Source organism: Hyperolius riggenbachi, chromosome 2 (assembly GCF_040937935.1).
Source record: "Hyperolius riggenbachi isolate aHypRig1 chromosome 2, aHypRig1.pri, whole genome shotgun sequence".
In the NCBI taxonomy this organism is placed as follows: Eukaryota; Metazoa; Chordata; class Amphibia; order Anura; family Hyperoliidae; genus Hyperolius; species Hyperolius riggenbachi.
This window is the reverse complement of record NC_090647.1, coordinates 40,911,208-40,927,311: the sequence shown is the minus strand read 5'-3', so window position 1 is coordinate 40,927,311 and position 16,104 is coordinate 40,911,208. Positions and strand designations below refer to the sequence as shown.

Below are 16,104 nucleotides of genomic sequence, written 5' to 3'. Positions count from 1 at the left end.
AGCTAGTCTGCTGGGGGCTGGAGGAAGCCCCGGGTAAGTAGATCCTTTTTATTTTTTAAAATTTTGCTCGGACCTTCCCTTTAAAGTGTGCCTGAGATAAAGCGTATAGATTTATACTTACCTGGGGCTTCCTCCAGTCTTGTCCATCTGCTTGATTGCTGTCCTCGTGGGCCACTCATTTTTCCCTTAGTGCAGCCCACTATGCTCCCCAACTGGCCCAGTCACATTATGGGAGAGCATTTAAGGGGGTCAATTGTAAGTTTCCCTTCTCCTTTAATTTTCTCTAAAGAGTAGCAACATGGGGGTCTCAAAACAACTCTCAAATGACCTAAAGACAAAGATTGTTAACCATGATGGTTTAAGGGAAGGATACAGAAAGCCGTCTGAAAGGAAATAAATATGGAAGCCTCTATATTCTTCTCAATTCAGTTGTCCTTTAAAGTGGACCTGACCTCTTGCACAGGACACAAGGAAAACATAGCAGAAATGTACCCTGTATGTATTTAAATAGTGTAGTCTGTGTAATTCCCCCTCATTTGTGTCTAATCACTAGTTTCAATTTGATCTCCCTCCTGTGTCACATGACGGCAGATAAGGACATTTGAAAGCACAGAATGATAACAATATGTCTGCTTCCAGGAGTCAGGAAGTAGAAACAGTGCAGATTTATTTTAAGATTTGTATCAGCTGTAACAAAGAAATGTTTTTGTTTAAAGGTTATTATGCTGTTGTGTATCTTTTAGAGCAGAGAGAAAGTTCTGAGTTCAGGTCCACTTTAACAGCCACTCTACAGTTTAGTTAAAACACATCACTGGTGTACATAAAAAAAACAAAAACAAAAAAAACAGAGGTACGCTAATACTTTAAAGCTAGTGTCCCAACACATTGTCTGTTTAATAAGATTCACTGGAACCCCCTACCAGCTGGGATCCGGTGCATAAATCTGCCCCCTTGCAGAAAATGGCCCTGGCCTTTTCTTTATCAGATATACGTAGAAAAGGTAGAGGTCTTCTTCTGCAAGGTGGCAGGGCTACCCAATGGAAACTGTCTGACATGGGGCTCCGGTGAATCTTATTATACAGAGAACATGCTGGGGCATTCACACTGACAATGACAGGCCAGGATGGCTGACTGAGTAAAGGGTCAGCTTTATGGCCACAAGCTTTTTGTTCCCAAAGCAGATGCCATCTTAATATAGCTTTAAAATCACTAAGCTTTGGCAGTGATGAGATGTCTTTTATGTTACCTACTTTCAATCAACAAGATTGTGATATGCAAATGAGAGGAGTCAGTCGGTGGAATGCTAAACTGCTGAGTTTGAGGATTTTTGTACTGACTTCACAGCCCTGGTTTTTACTGGAGCCAATGGTATTGTGGGCGGGACTATTGTTCCGTCATTGGGGCCAATTGCTGCATTCGCTGAGTAGCAGTGATCTTTTGTTGTTTAAGGAATGATGCCCACTGACACCTGATAGGTCACTGCTACTCAGCGAGTGCAGTGATTAATCCCAATGACGGAGCCATGGTCCTGCCCGTGAAACCATCGGCTCCAGTAAAAACACAGTAATTTAAGTTACCATACTTCTTACTTATAGCCTGCTAAAGCTGCACTGGGGGACACAGCACAGCATGGAGCTGGGAGACAGCAGGGGACAGAGGGAATCCAGGACACTAAAGGTACAAGGGGGACACAGGGGCACATAAGAGGTACAAAGGGGACACGAGGGACATAATAATTGGGGTAAGCAGATCCACAAGATGCCCCTGCACAATGGATGCACCAGGTTTAATATATTTTTATTTTCCTGTTTTTTGTCCACTTAACCTAGGAGTGTTTTATGGTCAGGAGTGTACTATAGTCCGAAAAATTCAAAACTGGGACCAAGTCGCTGGCCATCCTCAATGTTTAGTGGCCAACTCCCTTCCTCTCTCCCTATACAGTTCCCTGGTGAATAGTTGTCCTCCCTCCCCTATACAGTGCCCTGGTTTCTACTGGCTTTCCCTCCCCTATACAGTTCCTAATGTTTATTGGTCCTCCCTCCTCTATACAGTTCCCTGGTGTCTATTGGCCCCGCTCCCTCCCCATACAGTTCCCTGGTGAACAGTTGTCCTCCCTCCACAATACAGTTCCCAGATGTCTAGTGCCCCCCTCCCTCCTCTGTACAGTTCCCTGGTGTCTTGCGGCCCCCTTCCTCCCTCAATAGAGTTCCCTGGTGTCTAGTGGTCTTCCCTCCCCTATACAGTTCCCTGGTGCCTAGTGATCCCTCTCCCTTCACAAATCTAATGCAAAGTGGGGCCAAATTTGATGGCACTGCAGGCCAGAGTTTGACCTGTATGATCTGCATAATCAAAAACAGCAGACAAAGCTCTAGAAAGAAAGTGTTTTTGAGTGGAGTTGTAACCACTCTTCTGTTTCTATTCCAGGTTGTTCTTCGACTATGGATCTGCCCTGGTTTGTATGAATTCCGTGGCGTGTGGCATAGGGGCTAACACCTTTTTCCGGAGATCCCTGAAGATCAGGAGTGGCACCTTCCTGCGTGCCTTGCCGGCAGTTGTGATCCCCACCGTATTCGTCGGTATCTATCATGAAATGCTGATTACCCACCCACTTATTCAAGGTTGGTGACGCCGATAATAAAACTAGACCTGTGGGCTCTAGTGTAAAACTACTGAGTGCTATAATGAATCTGAAGGTAGTCACATGATTGGTTAAGCAGCTGCTGGATACCCTGAGGAGGGTGGAGAGGGACACCTTCAGGGCATCAAAGGGGGATCGGGCTGTATGGGCCCTGAGTGAATCTGGGGCTCGACAAACCGTGCCACACATCATGAAAAAGGATTTCAACAAGGACTCCATGATTGCCTAACAAGGATATCACATCTGTGCGTCGGTGTGGACAGATGCCTATGCCTGTTTAGTAGGTGGGACTTATTTATATGGCTGTAGGTATAGACTTATGTTGTGGGTGGGGCTTATCTGCTTGGATTACCCTGTCCTGCTGTTAGGCTTTATCCCTTGTGCACAAGCAGCTTTGTGCTTCTGCACATACCGTACTCATGCCTCTATAGCATACTTACCTCAGGAAGGGGGTGCCTCAGGATCCTAATGATGCTTCTCTTGTCCTCCTGTGTACCCTCGGCGATCGAGCGCTGGCTCCCCTGAAAATTCCCCCGACAAGCACTGCGTAGGCGCGTCAGTATTTACCTTCAGGGGTCCAGCGCAGGCGCAGTAGCGGCTTTCCGCTCGGCCGGAAATATCTGAGCACGATTGGGCAATCGCCTATGCAGTTGAGAGGACCCGATCGTGCACGGCTATTTCCACCTGAGCCGAACGGACAGCCGCTACTGCGCCTGCGCCGGATTGTGGTAGGTAAATATTTACCTCCCCCGGTGTTGGGGGTCTGCCAGCTTTGGTTCCCTTCTGGTGAGGAGGATGGAGGTAGCTTCAGGGGGGGCCAGAGGTTTCCCCCTCCCAAGGTAAGTACCCCCAGGGCCTGTTTTTTTTTTCTCGTTTAATCAAGTTTATCGATCAAGAAAAAAAAGGAGAAATGACAAGTTACAGATAAAGGTAACAATCAAAACTGATGAACTAGAAGAGTAACAAAAATACAGGTAACTTTTCTGTAGACAAATAATACAAGGAGAAACAGCAACTGATCAGGTAGTCATTGAACTTTACACCCTTAAGGGCCCTTTCACACCAGAGGACTTTTTCGGCGTTTTAACGCCACAGCCGAAGTTGGTGTTTTCTAAGGTAAAATGAAAGTCCATAGATTTTCATTTTACCTTTCACATCTAACGCCGCGTTTTGGAGCGTTTCGTTTCAACGCTCCAAGGAGCTTTTTTAGGGCTGACCGCAGCGTTTCTCTTTACAATGGATAGTAATGTGTTGGCGTTAAAACGCCTTGAAAACGCCTGCAGCCAAAACGCAGCGTTTTAGCCTTTTAGGGCTCTTTCACACTACAGGCAGCGGTAAAAGGCTAAAACGCTGCATTTTGGCTGCAGGCGTTTTGAAGGCGTTTTAACGCCAATACATTACAATCGTAATGAGAAATGCCGCGGTAGGCCCAGAAAAAGCTCCTGGGAGCGTTGAAACGCAACGCTCCAAAACGCAGTGTTAGATGTGAAAGGTGAAATGAAAGTCTATGGACTTTCATTTTACCTTGGAAAACGATAACTTTGGCCGTGGCGTTAAAATGCCGAAAAAGCCCTCTAGTGGGAAAGTTTCTCCATGACGATCCAGCACAGCTCTTTTATTTAGAAGATTATTTTATTGGATCATAAAAATACAAACATTAAAGCTGCATAGTGGCTACGGTCCACCGTTTCGGACCATCACAGTCCTTGTTCACGCCACAGAGCCAAATGAACAACTGCAGACATGCCTTTTTATATAGTCAAAGCTCCAACAGGGCAACCAATCAGAGGAACCTATGCAAATGACTGGACCTGATGGGGAACTACAGGGCTTGTCCACAAAGGGTACCGCCCTCCCACTCCATTGGTCAAACATTTTGAAATGCATGATGTCACAGCAGGAACATAAACATATAAATAGAAACATTTCTAACTCTGATCTATGGCACCCGTTGAACATCTAAAAAGATCCTGGGAGGAATCCAGGGCATCCTGATGCAGAGGGCATGGGTTTGGATGTGTCATATACAGTGTAAAACTGTAAACGAACGAACACCGAGCGCTGCCCGCCGTCGCCATGGCAACCACCGTCACATGACAACCAATGCGAAAGGACGTACGCAATGACGCCTCTACTGGCGTCCTATTGCCACCGCGATGCGGAAAAACAGACGCGTAGTACGTGTATAAAAATACGGAACAGACACAGACAAAAATACGCATGCCCAATGCTATCAATAGGTGACCTGGACTCAACCAATAAAATAACACCCCTAGTTCAATAATGCATAATAAAAAAGTGCAAAAGAACCTACGATACAAAAGTGACAATGAGAAGGGGAGCTTCGACTATATAAAGAGCATGTCTGCAGTTGTTCATTTGGCTGTGTGGCGTGAACAAGGACTGTGATGGTCCGAAACGGTGGACCGTAGCCACTATGCAGCTTTAATGCTTGTATTTTTATGATCCAATAAAATAATCTTCTGATTAAAAGAGCTGTGCTGGATCGTCTTGGAGAAACTGTTTGCTATACCCTGTGGGTACAGGGGTGGATCCGCTGCACGCCTATTCCCCGACATCGCTAGTGTGCGGTCTTACACATCTTTGTGGCTGTTGACTCTAGTGTGAAAGGGCCCTTACCACTGCCTGTAGTGTGAAAGAGTCCTAAGTGCCCATCCCTGACAAAGAGCAGTCAGCCAGGTGCTTAGAACAAATTATGTTGGATTGTAAATGGGTAGAATCTGTAATTTGCTTTGAGGGAAAAAGTAGAGTGGAATACTCTCCATCTAATTTCCATGGCAAAAACAAAGATCGGATTCGACCTGTGGAATGTACATATCATGAATCGGTGGGACACTTTCGGTAAGCAATGACATCCCTTACATATCAGCAACCAGCAAATGAACATACAAAGAAAAGAAAAAATGAATAACCAAATTAAGTCAGGCCAGTAGATTGAAGAGATGAGAGCGGCTGGGCACATCCAGTAAAAAACGCCTTTTATTTGAACATGTTAAAATCACTAACACAAGCACAGCATCAGTCCACCAGGTTAGAGAGGGACAAACATGTGAAGATGTCAACAGCCGTTTCGCACTCAACTATTGAGCGCTTCCTCAGGACAACAGAGCCCCCCCACAATCACCCCTTAAATAGTGTACTCACTCAAAAATCAAACCATGTGGGAGGACGCCAAGAGCCAGCACACCATGCGAACGCCACACCAACACTTCCTGTACGCCATCTGCGCTCCAAGAGGCGGAAGCGGCGTCCCCCGGAAGTGGTCACCAAAAGCCTAGGACCAATCAGGACTAAGATCCTCCGTATACCCAAAATCGGCCCCCATTGGAGGTGAGTCCCGCCCTATGTTCCACCCGCCCACCCACTACAGATCCCGAGTACCATATGTACTCTATGCAGAGATCTGCGCCTGTCAACTCCCTGAGTGCACGGGAGGCGTTACAACATGGTTCCGCCCACTGCACATCACGGAAGTAAAAGGCGTCCACAGTTACTGTTGCTACCAACAGGCTGCCACAGCATACACTGTCTATACACTAACTTTTAAGCAAAACACCGATCATCACCACAATTGGGATACAATAGGTGTCAGGCGTGGGGGGCAGGGAATGTGGGGGATATACAAAAGCTATACTTATAGTAAAGAGACCCAGAACAGCGGTACCTGACCGATCACGTCTTCTGGTGCGCTGACGCTGGCCTCCCCCCATACACAAACGATGATTCCTAAAAATAATAAAACACAAAGGGTGAAAAACAGGAATGTAATTAAAGATACAATATCCCAATATTAAAAATATTGATATTAAAAAGCAGCTTATCAAATTACAAAAACACTGAAAGGTCATTCCTCTCATTCAGTCCCAAAGGGCCTACAGCTTCAAAATAAGAAATCCAAAAGCTCTCCCTACGTTGCAATTTTTTGACCCAATCACCTCCCCTGCTATCTCTGGATACTACCTCCAGCCCAAAAAACCTTAGCTTTGAGGAGTCCCCCCCCATGCACCAGATTCATGTGGTCCATCACCCTTGGGCAGCCCTTGGCACGGGGGTTTCCCAGAGATCTACAATGTTCCTGGTATCTATCTCTGCATAGAGTACATATGGTACTCGGGATCTGTAGTGGGTGGGCGGGTGGAACATAGGGCGGGACTCACCTCCAATGGGGGCCGATTTTGGGTATACGGAGGATCTTAGTCCTGATTGGTCCTAGGCTTTTGGTGACCACTTCCGGGGGACGCCGCTTCCGCCTCTTGGAGCGCAGATGGCGTACAGGAAGTGTTGGTGTGGCGTTCGCATGGTGTGCTGGCTCTTGGCGTCCTCCCACATGGTTTGATTTTTGAGTGAGTACACTATTTAAGGGGTGATTGTGGGGGGGCTCTGTTGTCCTGAGGAAGCGCTCAATAGTTGAGTGCGAAACGGCTGTTGACATCTTCACATGTTTGTCCCTCTCTAACCTGGTGGACTGATGCTGTGCTTGTGTTAGTGATTTTAACATGTTCAAATAAAAGGCGTTTTTTACTGGATGTGCCCAGCCGCTCTCATCTCTTCAATCTACTGGTCTGGTGCAACTATTTTGGAGTTTGGAGCACTCCAGGGAAGCCTGATGTGGTTGGTCCTGTGCACCTTTTCTTCATAAGATTGCAAATTAAGTCAGGCGCCTGGTTTGCCTGGAGGGGCTGTTTTTTTTTCATTACAGGTTCTCTTCAATTACAGTCTGTTCTACTGTGTAGTTCTTCTCAACTAACTTTGCACATAGGCTTTAGACTGGATAACGATAAACCTTTTGAAAGTAACACAGAGACACCCGGAGCCTGGATGGTGTGATACGTTCTGGCTAGCAGACAGAAATTCAATCACAGGTGGTTGTAATCACAAGGTTGGGGTTGCACGATTGGACAACCATCCAATGAAGGATTTTGGAGAATAACCATCTCGACACAGGCACAGGAATACTCCTGTATGTCGGTCGCTCTCTCTGAAAAAAAAAACAAAAAAAACAGGGCCCGATGAGCTATGGGAGGTCAACCCCAGAAGGAGGGGTGTGAACACAAACTGGGTAAAAGGTGCCCAGGTGAATAACATTTTTAAAATCTAAAACCATAAAATACAGTCTAGAGGTGCCTTACCTCAATAATGATACAAATGTGGTACAGAGAACTTTAATTACCACTAACTAACGCGTTTCGTGAGCTCAAATTTCCAACTTCATCAGGCTTTTATGCCAAAGTGAACATGTTTTTATATTGAGTATATTCTGTACTGATTTATAGGCACTTAAAGGGCCACTACAGCGAAATATAGGCTACTGGGATAATCCTGGTACAGTGTTCTCCTCAGAATTTTTTTCCAGCCGGGTGGCATGAAATAGTAGCCGGGTGGCATGAGAAAGTAGCCGGGTGGGGCGAGATGAGAATGCAGGGCCGGTGCTTCTGTGAGCAATTATGCTTACAGAATGGGAGGAGGTGAGCCGATGACAGCCGGGTGCTCATCAGCACCCGGCTAAAAGAACCTGGGGAGAACACTGCTGGTAGCATGTTTGTAATAGTGAGAGCAACACATATTAGGTAGTGTATCTAGATACAAAGATCGGCATGATGGGATAATTTATAGTGCCTCTTACAGATCCTGGCCACCACTTACAGAAATGCGATGTCCTTTTCTGTTCAGCTATAACAGCTATTTCTCTCTGTATGTGAGATAAAAGCCTGTTCTGGCTGTCTCAGTCAGTAGCAAGCAGGGCTGTGGAGTCAGAGCAATTTTTGGGTTCTCAGTCAGGAAAAAATGCACAGACTCCTAATGAATTTAAACTATAATTAAAATAGAAAATATGATAAAATGTTCTATTTCTCAGATAATAGTCATCATAAATAATGTATATATACAGTAATAGCTATGCTTAGTTCACAAAAATGAAATAAACCAATCAAAATTAGTTACTTGTGCTGCTTCAATAAAGCAGTCCCCGTATTTTTTAAGTCAGATATACACATCTGATTTTGACTGTATATATGATGTGTACACAGGAATCTCTTATATATACAAAATAACATCTATGCTGTAAGAATAAAGCCTGATGTGTAGCCGTGTCACTAATAGAGATGGTCAATGAGATGGAAATAATTCTGCATTGATGCTGATTTATGCAAATGTATGCACTCCCTTTGCTGATGAAATCAAATAATTTGATATGTTGTTAAAATTTGGTTTGTTGACTACGAATTAAAGGGTACCTGAGACGGATGAAAAGAAAAGTGTTATACATACCTGGGGCTTCTTCCAGCCCCCTTAAGGCTAATCAGTCCCTTGCTGTCCTCCTCCGCCACCTGGATCTTCTGCTATGAGTTCAGCCAGTCAGAGCAGTCTGGCTCCCACAGCCAGGAACATTCTGCACCTGCGCAATAGTGCTGCGCAGGTGTAGTACGCTCCCGGAGGCGGAGTGTGTGCATGCGTACTACGCCAGACTGGCTCAAGTACCTGGACTCATAGCAGAAGATCCGGAGGTGGCGGAGGAGGACAGCGAGGGACTGATTAGCCTGAAGGGGGCTGGAGGAAGCCCCAGGTATGTATAAAACTTTAATTTCATCTGTCTCCGGTTTACTTTGTTACACAGTAGTACTATACTCTACATATGTACTCCCCAAAGAGCTGCAGGGAATCCCCTGACAATGTTGTGCACATTGAACACAGAGGTGTTGCCTATCACCTATAAACCTGGTTCAGATTGTGCATGAAGAATGTGTAATAGAGGAAGAATCGCCTCATTCTCCTGCAGAGTACATGCACATCACTCTTACATGTACCCACAGTCACATTGCCTAGGGCCTGATCCATGTTCAGATTGTGCATGAAGAATGTGTAATAGAGGAAGAATCTCCTCATTCCCCTGCAGAGTACCAGCACAAGTAACTAATTTTGATTGGTTTATTTCATTTTTGTGGACTGAACACAGCTATTACTGTATATATACTGTATATATACATTATTTTTAATGACTATTATCTGAGAAATAGAACATTTTATCATATTTTCTATTTTAATTGCAGTTACAATTTCATTAGGAGTCGGAGTCGGTGCATTTTTTCCCGACTCCGACTCCAGGCACCCAAAATTGCTCCGACTCCACGACTCCGACTCCACAGCCCTGCCTCTTCCCACTGTGGACACTGACAGTAGTAAAAGCGTGCCAAAGGCTCAAGCCTTTCTTTCACCATCCATACAAAAAAAAAAAAAAAAATGTTTTATGAAGTGGTAACTATACTGCAAAAATCAAAATTTGTAAAACCACTGTAATGTGTTCACTAAACTTACATCTTTATGTACCTGCCATACTATCTTATTTATAAGGATACATGTAGTATAAATGATATACTATACCTTGGTCCCCTGTCCCAGAGTTAAAATACATAAACTATTGACCGTGAATTCTGCCAGGAAAACTTTTATGGCTGTAATTTGCTTATCAGTGATGGTTACTATATTCCCGACAAGACAGAAGCTGTCACTTCCATGCCTAGAAATTAACTCTTTCAGGCAGCAAAATAAAACAAGTAAAATAGCCTGGTTATTAATATGATTTGCACTGTACCTACACCTGTTTATCTCATCATGTCACAAGTCGCCTCGGGTACACTATTTATGAAACCTGCCGGTGTTTTATCTCTTTTGCTTATAGGTTCAGTATTTGTGAATATTACGAAGGCTTACACGTTTGCTGTATTTTTTTTGTATTTTTCCGCAGGGACTTTGACGTGCCCCGTGTGTGCTGTGATGAGGAGTGCCTATGTTGGCGTTCTTATGGGGGGCTTGGCACCAGCTTTTCTGGCTGGGTACATCCATTTAACAGTTGCACCTCAGTAAGTATTGCTAACTGACAAATTTGGCCTCAATTCACTAAGATCATGCTGTAGATTATTAGGCAAGAGAAAACTTACCACCACACATCGATCTTTATTAGCATTATTAAATTGGATCCGAGATGAAAAACTAACTATAACAAGTAACTTGTCTATATATCTTATCTAAAGTTTAGATAGTTTACACAGCAAATCTAGCTGCAAACAGCTTCAACAGTATATGATTATTTATTCATGTGATACAATGACAGCAGCCATGTTGTTTGTAAACATTACACACAGGCAGGCTTATCTGTATCTTGCGCCATCAGCCTAATCCCCTCTCCTCCTGCCCTCTGCCTATGAAATCAATGGCTAATAATACCTCCTCCTCCCCCTGCCCAGACTGACCTCCCATGAGCCCTTGCTACTGCCAAGGCTCTCTGAAAACCTGTTGGCGTGGTTTATTTAGTTTATAGGGAATAAGAGTATTAAAACAAAAACAAAAAAGTATTTGGCTTGAGGAATGCTCTATAAACAATAGGAAAGGAACACAATTATGCAATGAGGAATAGTTCACCTCGGATCCACTTTAAGGTGTAGAGATAAGTTTTCACAGTGAGAGAGTTATCTTATCACTTCAGTCCTTGGTGCTTTTGCAGGAAGAATCCGGTAGATGCCTTTGATTGATAAATTCCCTCATGTCCGATTCTCCGCTCGATGTCTCATAGAGGTGAATGGGAAAAACATAAGAAAAAAAAAAGCAGAAGATAAGAGAAACGAGCGAAGAATTGACCGCAAAATACCTATTGTGTGTTCCCAGCATAAGTTGCCTCCTATGTAGTTATTTTCACATGCAGTTAACCACTTAAAGGACAACTGTAACAAGAGGGATATGGAGGCTACCATATTTATTTCCTTTTAAACAATTGCCTGGCAGCCCTGCCGGTCTATTTGGCTGCAGTAGTGTCTGACTCAGACCAGAAACAAGTATGCAGCTAATCTCGTCAGAGCTGACAATGTCAGAAACAGCTGATATGCTGCATGCTTGTTCAGGGTCTATAGCTAGAGGCAGAGGATCAGCAGGACTGCCAGGCAACTGGTATTGTTTAAAAGAAAATAAATATGGCCGTCTCCACATCCCTCTCTTTACAGTTGTCCTTTAAGTACCAGCGGTCTCTGCCCCCTTAAGGGCCAGAGACCGCTTGTACAAGAATGACGGAATCCTGATAAATCGCCGCGCATACCGCCGCAACTGCTGTCATCGCCGCACGCCGGGATTCTCCTGACATAGACTCTGCCATCTCTATGACGGCAGAGTCATGTGAGCCGGTCAGGAGTCGCTTTCATTGGCTCCTGACCGTGTCTATCAATGTAAGCCAATGGGAGTGGCTTACATTGATAGACGTGGCTAGGAGCCAATGAAATTGGCTCCTGACCGGCTCACATGACTCTGCCGTCATAGAGACAAGCAGAGCATGTGAGCTGCGGCGAGAAACGTCGGGTTTGAGCGGCGCGATGGGCGGGGAGCAACGGAAACAGCGAATGGTGATTGAAATCTACGCCCTGCCAGCCAGAAGCCCAAAACAGGGCGTAGATTTCAACCACCGCGTCCTAAAGTAGTTAATTAACAGCCTGTCTTTAACATTAGAATTCTGGAGTTATTTTAAAGGGGCACTACAGCGGAAAACTAAAATTTAAAATGTGTGCAAACATATAGAAATAAGAAGTACATTTTTTCCAGAGTAAAATGAGCCTAAAGGCCCATACACACTTTGGATTTTTCCGAACGACGGGTCGTTTGAACGTCCCGTCGTTCAGTCGTCCACCCGCTAAATCGGGCGTGTGTACAGACTGTCGTTCGGGTGATAAGACTGACCAGTCTTATCACCCGAACGACAGTCTGTACACACGCCTGATTTAGCGTGCGGACGACTGAACGACTGAACGACGGGCCGTTCAAACGACCCGTCGTTCGGAAAAATCCGACGTGTGTATGGGCCTATAAATGACTTTTCTCCTATGTTGCTGTCACTTACAGTAGGTAGTAGAAATCTCACAGAAGTGACAGGTTTTGGACTAGTCCATCTCTTCATAGGGGATTCTCAGCAAGGCTTTTATCCTATATGAAGTTAGGCCTAGTGCACACCGAGCGGTTTTTGGAGCGATCCGCCGGCCGCATCCGCCTGGAAAAACGCTTGGCTAATGTATTGCAATGGGATGGTGCACACCGGCGGTTTGAGGTTTTTGCCAAGCCGCAAACGCGCCTCCTGCTGCGCGTTTGCGGATTTCGGAAGCGTTCCGTCCTCAATGTAAAGTATAGGAAAACGCAAACCGCTCTGAAAAACGTTACTGCCAGGCATTTTTGTTACAGAAGCTGTTCAGTAACAGCTTTTACTGTAACAATATGTGTAATCTGCTACACAAAAACGCACCCAAAACCGCTAGGCATGTTTAGAAAACCTCTCTAAACATACCTAGAATCGCTCTGAAATCACCTCCCAAAACCGCTAGCGTATTGCGGATCTGCTAGCGGTTTTGGTGTGCACTGGGCCTTATTCCCTAAAAAGGATTTAAACAATGATGCTGGCCAGCTTCCCTGCTCGCTACAGTTTTTTGGCAGTTGGACAGAGCAACTGCCAGTCACTAAGTGCGTTTGAAAACAAATATATACCTGAGAATCCCCTATAAAGAGATGGACTAGTCCAAAACCTGTCACTTCTGTCAGATTTCTACTACCTACTGTAAGTGACAGCAACATAGGAGAAAAGTCATTTATGGCTCATTTTACTCTGGAAAAAATGTACTTCTTACTTGTATATGTTTGCACATATTTTAAATTTTACAGTTTTTCGCTGTAGTGCCCCTTTAAGGATTGAAGAGTTCACTTTAGAGATCTCACCTTAAAGGACACCCGAAGCGAAAATAAACTAATGAAATAAATGATTGTATCTATCTTCCTTCTCCTGAAAATGACTTTTTAAGACATTCCACAGTTTTATTTTATGTTTAAATCTACTTTTTAAGTTTTAACAGTTTTATTGTTTTTGCTCAATTACACATTCATTGAAGTATGCCGGAGCTAAAATCTATGAACTATTGATCCTTTTTATCTCTTTCCTGCTCTCAGAAGCCATTTTCTGCTAGAAAGTGTTTTATAGTTGGAATTTCTTATCAGTGAGGGTCACACTGTAGTCACTTCCTCTCTGAGTCAGGACTGAGTCAGCCACGTACATACCTGATATTTAACTCTTTCAGGCAGAGAAAGAAAAAAAGGAACACAGCATAGTTATTAGTGTGCTAGGCACTGTACATACCCATGTCTATCTCATCATGTCACACGTCAATTCGGGTATGCTTTAAAGTGGCAAGTTACTTACCTGGGGCTTCTTCCAGCCCCCTGAAGGCCTTCTGGTCCCTTGCCGTCATTCCACGCTGTCCTGTTTCCACTTTTCCCCTCTGAAAGCTGGCTGTCTTGGCGAGTCTCCAGGCTACTGCGCATGGATTGGTGCACACCTCCTTGATTGCGTTCCCATGACCGGGAGCATTCTGCGCATGCGTAGTACCATGTTTTACTTTCTCTGAGAGCGTGACGGAGGAGGCGCGTAACACAGGGCTGCACATGCAGCATGCGAAGGGGAAAGTGGAGGTACAGAGCAGCGCTAAATGACGGTGAGGGGTTCCGTTCACGTTCAAGTTCCCTGTAAATAGTTTACACATTACAAAATAGGTACTCTTAACTGGCTGCTCCTGAATGTGTTTTCAGCCCTTACAAAATCCAGTCCCTGCAAGACCTGCACATTTGAAAAATTATTGCCACACCTCTAATTATAGCAGAGTCCCCTTATCCAGAATTCAGGCAACCGGAAGTCTAATCTAATCGGCATGTTCTGGGGAGGGGTTGAGCTGCCTCAAAATACTCACCCATCCTCCAGCGATGTCATGCATCACCTCGCAAGCTCCTAGCGGCTTCCTGTGTACCTGCATGCAAGTTGGCGTGTCACATGACCCGGTGCAGGTCAGCTGACACTCCAGCTGCCATGCACTGGGGAAGCCGGGAATCCGCTAGGAGCCCGGGAGGTGATGCAGGGTGACGCTGGAGGTTTGGTGAGCATTCTGGCTGCACCAGGGGGGACATTTGTGCTTTTTTTTGGCCAGTTGCTCAAGCAACAGTTAAACACATGTATCCGCCAGTGCCGGATCCTTGGGACTGTGCTGTATAACCCTTCCCCATGCTGGTTCAGGGGTGTTTTTAGGCAAAAGCATTACAGGCCACTGCCTGGAGTGCTATTGATCCTGAGGGGCACCATGCCCCTGATTAAGCCCTGCCCCTAAACTTAGCCCTGCCCAAAACAGCACCACGCCTCCTGAACAAAGCCAGACCCCAACGGGTGTTTACCTGCTTCTGTCCTCTTGTTCCTCCCTCTGTCTCCCTTTGTGCCTCCTTTTGTTTCCTTGTGACACCTTCAGTCCCCCTGTGCCACCTCTGCCCCCGTATGTGTTCAGAGATGGATTCAAGTGAAATGGTGCCCTAGGCATGCAACGACTTTGGGACCATGCTTGATGGCCTCTGAGCTTTTTTGGCAAGATTTGTAGGGAGTTAGCATAAATCGGGACCCTAGACTCTCTCCAGGCCCTAGGCACCTGCCTAAGTTGCCTTGTGGTTGATCCGGCTCTGTGTGTCCCTCTGTGACTCCCTCTGTCGCACTGTATCTCCTTCTGTACCCTTGTGCCACTATCCACCATATAGTGCACATGGTTTATATTCTGTACTACAGTGTGTGGTGGGTTTTTTTGGGAGGAAGGAGGGAGGGAGGGATGGGGCGTGACACAGGACTTCTTGTCTGGAGTGGCAAAAAGACTAGAAATGCCCCTTTGCCGGTTGATGCTCTGTTTTTGGTTTGAGACAAAGCTCCACTTTAGGGAGCACTTTTTCCTGATCTTCTTTCAGAGGGCACGTCTAACGGAGAATGTTTGGTATTGTGTCTTGCAGTATTCGGCATGATCCTCCGAAGGGAGGTATCTTTTCGCAGATTCTGGCCTTCGTCAAACCAGGACTGAACAGGATAAAATACTTACTGCTGCTTCAGGCCGTGACCAGCATGGTCGTGGCTTCCGGGCAAGTGGCCATAGTGGAAGACCTTCTTCAGATGCCTCCCGCTCCAGAAACACAGGAACAACTGCTAAAATAAAACATCTGCTGCTGCTGCTGCTGCATTTGATTTGGCCTTTTCCTCAAATCGGTTGCATAAATTTTCCTCAAACCGGAATTGACCATCTTCCATCTTTGTTGATCCAATACAGTATAATCTCGTTATAATAAACTCGGGTATAGTAAAACTACCTCTCCAAGTCCTGGCTAATCTCTATTTTAAAGGAGTATTGTAACCCTCTTTTACAATACAAGGCTGACTACTGTGGTATGTTGGTTGTCTTCAGACATACCTTTTTGCTTTATTACCCTTCTCATACAGCTCCCGGTCTCTGTATCCCCCCATGAAATCTCCGAATGTAATGTTGCAGATCTTAGCCCAGGAAGAGGATGCGCTCTACCCTGTGTCCATCCTAAGTTTCTGCCCAAGCACGCCCCCCCAAGCTCGTCTGCCTGCC

At 45.3% G+C, this 16,104-nt stretch overlaps 1 protein-coding gene across 1 annotated transcript in view; it reads left to right on the top strand.

Moving 5' to 3' along the window:
* Window positions 1-15,837, top strand: part of TMEM126A (transmembrane protein 126A) — a 30,092-nt gene extending 14,255 nt beyond the window's left edge. The window contains exons 3-5 of the mRNA XM_068264735.1: window positions 2,425-2,618; window positions 10,401-10,515; window positions 15,488-15,837. Of these exons, the coding sequence (XP_068120836.1) occupies window positions 2,425-2,618; window positions 10,401-10,515; window positions 15,488-15,686 (508 nt within the window). The 3' untranslated portion in view covers window positions 15,687-15,837. The remainder of the gene's footprint in view (window positions 1-2,424; window positions 2,619-10,400; window positions 10,516-15,487) is intronic.
* The last annotated feature ends 267 nt before the right edge of the window (window positions 15,838-16,104 follow it).